This window comes from Poecile atricapillus, chromosome 8, assembly GCF_030490865.1.
Source record: "Poecile atricapillus isolate bPoeAtr1 chromosome 8, bPoeAtr1.hap1, whole genome shotgun sequence".
Lineage (NCBI taxonomy): Eukaryota > Metazoa > Chordata > Aves > Passeriformes > Paridae > Poecile > Poecile atricapillus.
The window spans coordinates 20352511-20365132 of NC_081256.1; the positions used below are offsets into that span (position 1 = coordinate 20352511).

Consider the following 12622-nt stretch of genomic DNA (forward strand, 5'->3'; position numbering starts at 1 on the left):
CAGAGAAGCAGCAAGACAGGTACTGGAATAAAGTGCTCCCTTTGCTTGTCTGTATGGCTATAAAAAATTAAGTGGTAGAGTAAAAGTGACAGAAAAAGGTTAAAATCTGAATGTTTCATATTGAGAACATTTAATATTGCGATGCTTTTATATCATTAAATGTCCTCATATCACTAAAACCTGATTAAAATTGTCAGTACCTTTCTACAGAGAAAATATAGTGTATTAAAAAGTATGGGAAAAAGTAAGAAGTAATAGAGGGAAACTGGAATTAAAATTAATTAGAGGAACAAGGAGGGCAGTTAAACAAATTGCAAACAAAGTGATGACATTAAGGTCTCTTGCTAACTTTAAATTAAACCCAAGCAGCTTCCTCAAAGATATTTACTCCAGACAACCTTAGTTTATTCTCTGAAAACCATCATTTTGGTTCCATGGGTGTTGAGTGACAAATGCCACCATGTGATATACAGACAAATGAATTATCTGAATCACTTATCTCTTCTGCCCTAAATTCTATTAATCTGGAAAAGAGCTGGTTTATGTCTAGGACTGGGTTTTGGTTTGTTTCCAATGAGAACCTGAAATATTTTCCTGGCCTCACCAAAGGAAAATAACATTTTCCAAACATGGGCTAGAGATAGAAGATGTGAAAGCAGAAGCAATAGATCCTCAGGGTAGACATTCCCTCGCACTCTGAGTTTCCTGTCAGAGCAAAGTCCAGAGGCCAGCACAGAACCCGCGCAGTGCCCACCACGTGCTTCTCACAGAAATTGTGTTGTATCGCTGTTTTCTTAGCCTGTGTGTTTCACCCACTCAGTGTGCATTTCACTCATCACCCTCTGGGAGACCAAAGCCTCAGGAACAACACAGAAAGCCTAGAGCTCATTTGGCAAATGAATATCACCTTCCTGGGAGAGAAGCCATGTGTGTACAACCAGGAGAAATGTTTGTCCATACGTCACATGTGACATGTGAGAGCTCAGAAACGTGTCTGATGTCATTGCCCATTCCAGCATCTGCAGAGACAGCCCAAGGAGTCTGATATGATCAAAATTAGTCTTTTAGCAGTGTGGTTCACAGAAATTGAATATTACAAGTACAGTCATCAGAAATATAATCAGGGAAATTAATGCAATTGGAAGCACGGGCACACAAGTGGCTAATGAGTTTAACCTCTTGACAAACACTAGGGAAGGGATTAGCAGTCAGAGCTTTGTTTAGTAAGATTAGGCCACTTTGTGCCTTTTCTGCCGTCCTTAAATATTGTTTGGTTTTTTACAGTGCTTTTTGTAAAAATAAAATAAAATAAACAAAAAAAATATTTTTTTTAGAAAAAGAACAGGGAAAAAGTTGTTATGTGCTTCCAGTGGGATTGAACAATGTTACATAAGGGAGGTGCTGATTGTAAAAAGGATTTGCCCTTCCAGTGAAATCCAGGACAAACCTGGCTCTCTAATGTGATCCCAAAAGAAAACCTGAAAGAAAACCAACAAAATGTGCAAGGAAAAAAGTGTTTTCTTCCTGGATCTTAGTCAGTGGAATGCATTCCTACAGTCATAATGCAGAAGGAGCAAGTAATGTAAAAGTCTCATCCAAAATAGTCAGCTCTCTCCTTTTGTAGTCCAACTCTTGCATTGCCTTTTCTCGGATGTCTCTTATCTTTCACACATCTTGAGTGAAAAGAAAAATCTGGAAAAGATAAATTACTCTGCTTCCCATGAGAAGTCGTCTCTGCTACAGTGTAAGAGAATTCAGAGAAATTCATGCAGGGAACCAAGTAGTTTTCCCCAAGAAAAAAGCCATTTGGGGCTCTAGACAATTAGGGAAATAACTCAGAAGTGTGACAGAGAGTCTGTCATCCCTTTCTAATTTACTCTTTTATTTTTTAGGCACGGTCAAGTAAGGAGCAGCGTTGGGGAACACCTCTTCTCTCCAGAAATCACTCCTTGGAGGAGGAATTTGAAAGAGCAAAGGCAGCTGTTGAGGTATTATTTCATTTACTGTTTTCATTTTTAGCTGATGTTCTACAGATTTCTTTTTCATCTTGCAGCACAAGCAGAGGAGATTATGGATTATTTAAAGCAGAGAAAAGATGCAATTCATGGAGCTATTAATTTAAAATCACAGCTTGTCTCTTTAAAATAAAGGAAATCCAAAACCCTTAGCTATAAAAAATCATTAGAACCAAGTTTTTAGGCTGGATTTTTATTTGCTAGAGCAAATGGGTAAATGCCCCATAAATGTAGCTAATCCAAACCACAAATAAAAGAAGGAAACATTTGTCCCCAGCAATTGTGTGCCATCAGTTCTTTAAGCCCAGACACAAACCAAGCCTCCACTGTGAAACCAGAGCTCAGAATCACTGATGAACTGCCTGGTGTAAAGCAGAGCTGTACATAAGCACCAACAATGCACCATTTTCACATTTTTACAACTAGTGGCAGAATGATGAGCACAGGAGTATTCCTGTTTCTTGGTAAATCTATTTGGTTTGAAAAGATAAAGGCATTTGGATAGTTCTCCTATTGCAATTCTGGTTTCTTTTTCACTAACTTCTACATTTCCAACATCTAAAACCTCTCCTGAGTGTTGTCCTATGCTACTAGTGCAAATTGATCCTGTCTAGACACAAAGTAGAATGCAGGTTTTTTAGCAGAACTCAACAGAAAATTAGATATAAGCATTGATCTGGAGCATTATTATCTTCTTAGGGGTTCCATGGGCAACCCTTCAAAATCCCATTGCCACAAAGAGCCAAGAGAGCTCCATTCCAGCAAGGACAGAGCTTCAGGCTAAATTATGTAACAGCTGCTAAAATGAGTTCTTAGGGTGCAGAGGATGAAGCTGTGAAACCAGTTCCTCAAAACTGGTTATTTTTAGCATGGACTGCAGGCTCATTAATCTCCAAACCATCTAGAACACTTTAGGGATGTTTGAGCTTAGATTTAAATTTTAGACATGTATTTTAATACTATTGTAATTCAAGTTTTATGCTATTCTAATTCCAGTGTTGACAATCAAACTATTCTGGATTAATATTGGCTGATGAGAAACAAAACTATGCCTAAATCTGAAACTGGCTTCTAGCTAGAAAGAGAATTTCTTGTTGAAGTAGCTAATCTGATTTGTAGGTTCTTTTCATGATATGCTATGGTAAGATGCAGGGTTTCTAGCATGTTTTCTTGGGATTTTATTGCACACATGAAAAAATCTGGTCTCAGCACACAAGGCTAAAATCGACACAATCAGTAAATTAGCTCTTTCATAAACTAAGCATGGAAGGCATTTTTTATTTCCAGATCAAATAAATTCTTCATAAGCAACTGCTGGTGAGGCACAGGAGATGTTTTTGATGTCTCACATCATACACATTTGTTCCTGGCAGGAAAGGGGGGAACTTGCTTTCAGATTGCCATTGCTTAAAATACTTCAGATGTTCCCAATTGCACTGCAGGCTGATCCTGTGCTGTGACCTGTGCAGGCAGCACAGGGAACGTGATGCTGAACATCTCGGTGCAGATGATGTCAGTACTCCTGCAACTGCCAGCAGCTTCTGTGATGGGGAGTTCCAGACACTCAGCAGAAAGAAAAATGAGTTGAGTCCAACAACAGATTACAAGACGTTATTGAGTTACTTTGCAGAGTAAAGTAAGGAGGAGAATATATTGTAAAAAAAAATAAAAAGTCTTGCAGACTAAAAGGTCAATCTGAGGCAACAGAGACAGGTTGTTAAAATACTTTAGAGTAGTCTCAAAAATGGCTATTAAAAAGAATCAAATTAAATGTTTCCCCAAATGTAGCTGGCAGCCTTAAGTTATTCTTTCTGCTTAAAATAGAACCTTGGGCCAGGTAGTTAAAATGTAAAGGAAAGGATTCTTCAAGACCTTATAGAGCAGTTATTTCCATTTGCATATGAAAAGGGCTGAATTTTCATCCTAGCTAAAATGAAGTGGTAAGAAAGCTGGAGTGATTGAAATAAATTGAGGCCCATCTCAGCAAGATTAGTGCTTTGTTAGGCAGAGAATAGATACAGGTCAAAAATTCATTTTTTAGGCTTTAGATGTTTCTGTAATATTCTTCGACTGGGAAAGCTCCAAGTGGAAAGATTAGCCAGAAAACTGATCAAGAAAAAGAAGTAAATCTCAGGTTCTTTGTGGCCTAGTTCAAAAGGAATTAATTAAAAATTCAGTAAATGAAGACACCAAACTTTATCCTCCACCCAGTATTCACTTCAGAGCTTTGGGAATGGTTTTAAGATGTCAAACTTTGAGATTAATGAAGATTTGTGAGGTAATTCTTTCTTAAGAAGGTTTAAAGATGTCTATGCCATTGGGGAATCTTTTAAGAATAAAGTGGTGAGTAAAATAGCTTTTTTACTAAAGAGGGTCCAGATTCCCCTGCAGTGTTTGGGTACTTGTAGACCTCACTACCTTTTCTGTTATTCTGGAAATTGTACTTGATTTTTGCCTCATGATTTTTTGTCTCAATAATTTCCAAGTGCTGTAAGAACTATTTTTTAACACAATCTTTCTAATAATTAGCTCTATTTCACCAAAAATCAGTACTTTTGAATTTTTAAAAAATGCCAGGATGGGAATTCCAATCCATCCTGTACTTACATTCCATTAAAACAATTGTTTTCTCAACCACCATTCTCCTGGTGATGGGTAAGAATAAATAAAAATAAAAGCAAGGAGGCGCAAAAATTTCCAACTTTGTGTCTCTGAGATGGAAAAAGCTGTTTTGTTATTTTCTTATCCCATATTTCTCTGATTAAACTGCAGATGCCACACTGTTTTGTGAGCTTATGCATAAGAATTTTTGAGCTGTCCTTCCCAGCATCATTTTATTTACAACACAATGTCACATGAACCATCTGCTGTGTAGTGTACTGCTTTGAAGCATCAGAGCACATTACAGCTAAATTATGTGACAATAGGAGGAAAAAGATGGGATTAATTTGTTCTAGCCTAGGAAAACATATTCCAGGACCATCAGCTTTATGGTTCCCATGAGTACTGGTTGGAGTCCTTTCTGTACCTGCAATATTCCTGTCTCACTATTACAACATTTCCTTGGATGGGCCTAAAACTGGGAAAACCATACTTTAAATTAGCAACTAGGAGCCTGAGTCATTCAGATACATTTCATTTGATACTCTTTCAAAACACAGTGGGAATCTTTGCCTTGATAAACATTTTTTATCTTTAATATGTAGCAATTTTTTTTGGATTTTGTTTCAAGACAATATCAAAGAAATGTTACCTAGTTAAGCACACAAGTTTAACTCACTGTGTCTTTCACATCAAAGAGTATTGTGATGTAGTAACTCAGAAAACAATGATAGAACCTTTATTGTGCATTGGTCAATTAGGAATACTGTAAAGTAATTTTTGGAAATACAGGACAGGCAAAATTCTAAAAGTTATGACAATAGGTAAATTTATAAATACATACCCTGCCCCCTTTCATTGGATCATAGGAAATAGAGAGCCTGGAAATATTTTGCCTCCCATTTGTTTAACTGCTTCAGTATATTTTTAAATACGAAGAGTAAAAATAGCCTCTTTGAAAAAATGCAGAATTTTCTGCTTGGAAGCAGTCAGATGGTACCAACATTTTTCCTGGTTGTCATTCCTCTTAACTGCTGCAGATGATCTAAGAGTGTGTTAAATGTCTTCAACTGGTCTGAAAACTTTTGGCTCATGCAAAGTTCTTCACCAGCCTTAAGGTGGCAAAAACATTGAAATGAGGTTAATTGGCAGCAGTGGTGTAGCAAATAGAGTTAAAAATAGATCTAGCAGCCTTGATCCAAAGCCAGGTTTTCAGAAAGGCTCAATATTCATTTAACCCTCCTGCCACTGAAACCAATGAAAGAATTGCTACTAATGGCAGCTGAAATAGACTTAGGCCTTCAGCAAAGAGTGTAATATTTACAATATTTAAATGTGTGTAGTATTTACAATTCTCTTCCTCAAGGAGCTTGCACTGCTCTGCTGTTGACACTGGTACTGCAGCACTGGGTCAGTGCCTGGTCCAGGCTGTCAGTGCAGCTTTTCTGTACCAGAACCCCTCGTGCTGAATGTCCCCAGGATGCTGTAGCCTGGCCCAAACAAGCAAATCTTTCCTTAGCATTGCAAAATGGTCCTGGGTCCAAGCAGGGTAGGATAAACTCAGAGATTATAACAAAGTTGGTCTTCTCATTGAATTTTCCCTCCTCCTTTGACTCCCTGTAGGTGGACATTCAGGAGGGCTAGCTGGGGACACAGTAATTCACTGGTTTTTTATATGGAGTGTAAACACAGTGAATTTCTGTGAGAATTATAAATATATAATTGAACAGTAGAATTTAAGATCTAATTCCACTTATATGCTTGCTTACTATCTGCAGAAATATGATTTGATGTTTCCATACCATTGATTCATAAGGAATTTTTGGGGGGAAAATGCAAGCAAAAATTCCAATATAAATATCATACATATATATATAGAATTATTTCTATAAATTAATCTGGCTAAATAAGGCCATTACTGATTCGTTTTTGGTAGTTTTATTAATTTTAATCTGAAGGAAAGGGAAATTTCCACTTTTTTATTTCATGCTGAATCTCAAAATTACTGCTAGTTAAAACACATTCACACAATTTTTATTTCAGTGCAGTGCAGATTTGTGCTGAATGAGAAGCAATTGATGGAGGCATCTGTTGAACAGGATATTTTTAGGGATTCAATTGCCTCTGGTCACAGCAGTTAGGAGTTAAAGAAGGAGTGATCTGACTCATCCCAGCCTTTTCAAACCCTAAATGGACATTTCAGTACAATCTCACAACTCTTTATATGAATGTATTTTCTTCAAGTCTGGCATATGAGAGCAGATCCTGAAGCGGTGTAACAGATTGGTCAGGGGCAGTTCACTTCTATTACCTGGAGTGAAATCTCCTCTCCAAGGGTGAAAGATTCCCAATTTATTTTCTTTTCCACTGAGGAAAATAGCAGATACCTTCACAGATCTGCACGATTCAGACCATCCTGTATTGAAGACAGAATTCAAACAATCCTGAATTTCTTCCTGGATGGAAGATGGTATGCTTTCATTTTCCCCAGCACCTAAGGAGGGTTGCAGCAAACCATGAAATCACAATCTGAGCTCTATTTTTCCAGCCACTTCTGGCTGTGGAGCTGTACCAAAGTTGTCAGCCTTGTAACAAAGATTCCCACAAAACTATCCAGACCAGTTCACAAAACCTCCAATTAATTTTGATCAGCACCTTGCTCTCAAATGGTTCTGTCTAAATCACAATAGATTTATTTGTGCTGCTGTCTTTGATATAAATAAGCTGAGAAACTGTGCCCCCAGTGCTGTCAGCTCACTGAAACACTGGCCATGTCCTTGTAGGAACTGGAGAATTTTGGAAAGGCTTGTAGTTCTCTGCAAATACTCTGCTATAGATCACCTTTTCAGAGTCCCATGACTGGTGTGTGGAGGCTGAAAAAGTAGCACCTCAATTTGGATTCTCCCCTTCCTTAATTCTATTTCTATTTCTTGGCATCATTTTCTAGTAGCCACAGTTGTTCTCTCCTTCTGGTCGTTGCTAATCTCATTCGTTGTCCTAAATCTCATCTGTTTTTCATAATTTCTGTTTCCCTTGTATGTGCATTTTTCCCTCATCTTTGAGCTGAATATTAATCTTACTGCGTGATTTTATAATCTCTTGTAGATTCCTCTCACCAGCAGAGTATACAATGCAGCATTAAGATTTGTCCACTATGTCAAAAAGTCCAATTTATATTACATCCCTTATGCAAACATCCTCTCTAAGCTTTGACATTTCTCTTTCTCTTAGCTGAAAATTATGCTGAATATACAAAGTAAGCAATGCTTGCTCTCTTTAAACTGTTTTATCTATTGTTATTCTTTTGCATATGCACTTAGTTGATTTTTTCTTTTTTTTCCTTTTTTTTCTTTCTTTTCTTTGTCCAGGGACTTGCACCATTAATTGCCTTCAAATTTTATGTAACAATTGGCTGTTAGTATCAATAAGATGCAGTGTAAGCTGCTGCAAATCCTGCTTCAAACAGGACATACGCTGCCTCTGAGATAAAGAGTTTTCTGTTGACAAAATGCTTTCCAATATAAGAGATGAAATTTAATTATATGAAATTCTAAACAGGAGCTGTAGTATTTCAGTCCATGTGATTATTAATAGAACTAATACTGCTCAACAAAAGTGACACTCAGACCACTGGTAGAAAGAAATACAAAAGGTTTTTTTCAAAAAAAAAACCCTTCATTTTAAAGTTTTGTTGTTCATTTTCTCTTTTCCTCCTTTTCTTCTAGTCTGACACAGAGTTTTGGGATAAAATGCAAGCAGAATGGGAAGAAATGGCTCGCAGAAACTGGATTTCAGAGAACCAGGAAGCACCAGGGCAAGTCACTATCTCAACCATTGAGAAGGTAACACCAAGTTTTTTATTGCAGTACATCCCCCCTGTGAAATTTGAGATGAGCCTCAGCTCTTCCTGGGAACCCAAGGAAATTCTGTGGACAAGGAAGCTAATTTTACCCCAAAGAGCTCATCCTCTTTGATTGCCTGCGGGTGGGGCAGATTAGAAGACCTTGAACAGTGAGAATATGTTTAGACTTGAACACAGCCTAAAATCACCTGAAAAGATCAAAAAGCAGCTCTGGATTTATGGGCACTTTTGAAGACAGGCACTGAAGGAAAAACAAGTAAAAATACCTGGGCCAGCACTATTGAGGATAGAAGTTAGGGAGATTCCATCCCTTTTCTTCATTCCTTCTACTCCATATTTTAATTGGATTTCTGTTATGCAGCTGATATTACCACACACCCTTTACACTGCAGTGTAAAAACTTAAGAGTTTACTCTTAACAAGAGAAAAAGGCAAAACTTAAAAGAATACTAAAATAAACTCAGGTGCTTGCAGCGCTGTTCTGGAAGGTTAATTGAAGATTTCAGGATTTCAGCTGAGCAGCCATGAGGTTATGAGCACTGCAGGGAGTCAGCTCCTTGGTGTGTGCTCATCACTTTGGGTGTTCTGGGTTCAGAGGTTCAGTCCTGCTCTTCCTCAGGCACCTTGGGTTGTTGACATTATCTTTGGTGGAGAGCCCAGCACAAGTACCAGTCAGTAAAATGGAGCTAAAGTCAAAATAGAGCAGAAATATAAATGTCCAGTGATGTGACTTTTTACACTTTTTGTCATTGAAATTCCACGGGGGAGCTCATGCCATTTCCACGGAACAAAGGTTGTTTACACCCAGCTGGAAAATAGTGAGTCATTGCATTTTTTTAGACTTGTCATTCCCTGCAACTTGTCACTCATCACGGGTCCATTATCTCTCTTCTCCAGGGTTATTATTTCCACACTGACAATCCCTTCAAAGACTGGCCTGGTGCTTTTGAGGAAGGACTGAAGAAAATGAAGGAAGGTGACCTGCCTGTGACAATCTTATACCTGGAGGCTGCAATTCTCCAAGAGCCCAACGATGCCGAGGTATTCGCTGCTGTGCCTTTTCCTGGCAAAGGGAAAGGGAACTCCCTTCTGCATGGAATGATGGAATGATTTCTGGGCTCAAACCTTTGCCAGTCATGGCTGACTGAAACATTGGATTCTAAGGGCTGTGAATAAATGTGTGCCTTAAAATAGATAACAATGAGATCTTCGTAGGATGAGACTGGTTTTGAAGCACAGTTGTTTGAAATATTTCAAACCTTCCCTTCATATCCTGATGTTTTCAAACTATCTGGTAAACACTGCTATAAAAAAGATGAACATTTCTGATTTAACAAGATTGTTGAAAAAAATTTTTAAGTTATATAAACTTCTTCAATGTTGCTATTTTCAACTAGTTTATATTTAAAGTCTGTTTTCTGTGAAATGTTAAAAATATTTATACTGTATCTAGGGCTCTTTGAATCTACTGCTACATTAAATTAAACAGCATATTTCAAAACAGCTGAGAATCAGAAGCTCCCTAGAAACCCCTAATATATATAATATACAACTAAATATTTCTTCTTCTCTATTTTCCATAAAATTGTGGCAAAATTTAAAATGTACAGTAACTCAAATTTAAGAAATCAGCATTTAAATATACACTGACAGAATACCCATGCATTCATTGACTGTAAATATTTATTAGGCCCGAAGATATTCAGAACTACATTGATTGGAACTGTTGGTGTGCACATTGTAGAAAAATCTATGGTTAGTGCTGGACATATCTGCTGCTTTTCCTCACGCCTGCATTTAACAGTGATAATGGTTGTAACTCTGCAGTTGGATATATTTAACAAACTAAATGATTATTATTTTTGCAGGCCTGGCAGTTCCTGGGTATAACACAGGCAGAAAATGAGAATGAGCAGGCAGCCATCGTGGCCCTCCAGAGGTAGGGGGAGATGAGTCCTAAATCTGGGGTCTGATGAGCATTGGGTAATGAGGACCTGGGGATATTTAATGTCATTCCTGTCTTGGAATGTGAAGCATTAATTTAGCAGAGTAGAGCATTGACACAGATACAGAAACTCCCAGTGACTTCAGAGGGATGACTAGTAATTAATATTTCTGTTTTATTAAATAAGTGCAATATTTCATGGAGTAATTTAAGTGCATGCACAAAAGAAAAGTTACATGGCCTGATAAATATGAGTTAGGCATGATGCAAATGAAGTGCCTCTTTTACATTCCAGCCACTTGGCATATTTTCTGTAGTCTGTCCTTTAATGAAGAGGTTTTCTTAATTGGAGTGAGCTCCCTTCAGCTGCTGAATGCTAAACTGCCAACATTTTTAGGTTGATGGAGATGTGAAGATCACAGAATTGTTGTACATGAAATGTGAGCTCCAAAATATCAGCATTATTATTATTATTATCTTTCTGTAATGGGTTTTTATGCTTCCATTTGAAGCAATATTCTGTTGCATCAGCACTGATAACCATGAAGTTGTTTCACCTAAGAATACTCAATCTTGTTTATATGTCCCTTATTAGCGGGTGCTTGATTTAGGAGCTTGCTCATCCCATTTTCAAGAAGAGCAACAGCGATGATTGTGGTTTTCTTTACATGAATTATTTTGGAACAATTCAAGCTTTGTGCTTGCCTGCAGAAATATCTTAATATATTCTTTTATTTTCTGCCTAGGTGCTTGGAACTGCAGCCAAACAACCTGAAAGCTCTGATGGCCCTGGCTGTGAGTTATACCAACACTGGCCATCAACAGGAAGCCTATCAAGCCCTGAGGAACTGGATAAAGCAAAATCCAAAATACAAGTATATAGTGAGAAGCAAAAAAGGGTCCCCAGCACTTACCAGGAGGATGTCTAAGACAGCAGATGAAAGGTAAATGCAGTGGAAAACCTCATGGTGGAAATACTAATGATATCCCTAGGACTGATGGTGCCTGCTGTGTCCCCTTGTTCTGTAGAAATCCAGCCTGTTCCCTATGATGGAAGAACTTGTCTTTAATGTCTCTAATGTCTCTCTAATAGCAGGAGAGGAAAGCCAACAGAGAACATTTGATTTAATGACTGAAGGCTTTATCTTTTACACCATCCCTGGAAGTTAAGAAACCCAAAAAAAACCCCAAAAAAGCTAAAAAAAAAAAAACAACTAAAAAGGATACTTCTCCTCAACTCCCATCACTTTCCTCTGTCCCTGGCTCCTGCCTTTGCATTCCCACATCCTGCACACTCATCCTTCAGCTGCTTCCACATCCATTCCAAGCCTTTATCCAGCTCTACATGTGTGTGGTTTTCCTGCTGTTCATTGTTCCTACTGTTTTCCCATATCCCAACCCAGTAGAATCCAGGAATGAACAATTTTGCAGTGCAAATTGAGTTCACTGAGAATATTGAGAGGTGGAACCTGCCTGTTTAAAACCTGTTCTACTTCTAACCAAGAGACAACACAGCCATTTGATTTATCTTCAGTCATCTTAAATACAAAAAATTCATCATTTGGCAGCCCTTCATCATGATTTCATGAGGACACTAAACAAGTACCTCTGGACTGTGAGATGCATAATAAAGTCATGAAAGGCATAAACATGATTTAGAGAACCAAACCACTCAGGCTATCTCACTGCTTGTCATTTTGAAGACAGGCCTTATGTTTTACCCTCATCACTTACAAGTCCTGGGTTGACAAGATAATTTCGTATGAGCGAAAATAAAATATGCAAGTTCTGCTTAATTGCTAAGTGTGTTATTCCACTTTGGCTTCACCCTGCTGACATCTGGTGCTGTCAGTGCAAAGGCTTTTAGAAGCTACAGTGGGCACAGAAGTCTTCTCATGTTTTGCCATCTTTCTTCAAGGGTCTTGGCAGGTCCTTTATCTATTCCTCTTAAAAATACTACTATTTTTGCCAGTAAAGTCCTGTTTTATGTCTGAGAAACTTAGCTAATTTGAATACTTTTAATAAACCTTTGCGTCACTCCACTTGGGTTCATGGCTGTTCTTTGACCTCATTTCACAGATGAACTTTTTTTATTTCAGACGTGGGTTTACAACAGCACCCTGAAGTAAACCTTGGCCATGATGAAGAAGCTCATTCACAAATTTTAGGAGTATAACATTTCTGATAAATCCACTACAA

General features: G+C 37.9%; 1 protein-coding gene across 1 annotated transcript in view; it reads left to right on the forward strand.

The window, feature by feature from the left end:
• PEX5L (peroxisomal biogenesis factor 5 like) overlaps positions 1-12622 on the forward strand; it is a 100088-nt gene that overhangs the window by 85861 nt on the left and 1605 nt on the right. Inside the window, exons 8-12 of the mRNA XM_058844005.1 lie at positions 1893-1988; positions 8342-8458; positions 9376-9519; positions 10347-10417; positions 11170-11367. Of these exons, the coding sequence (XP_058699988.1) occupies positions 1893-1988; positions 8342-8458; positions 9376-9519; positions 10347-10417; positions 11170-11367 (626 nt within the window). The remainder of the gene's footprint in view (positions 1-1892; positions 1989-8341; positions 8459-9375; positions 9520-10346; positions 10418-11169; positions 11368-12622) is intronic.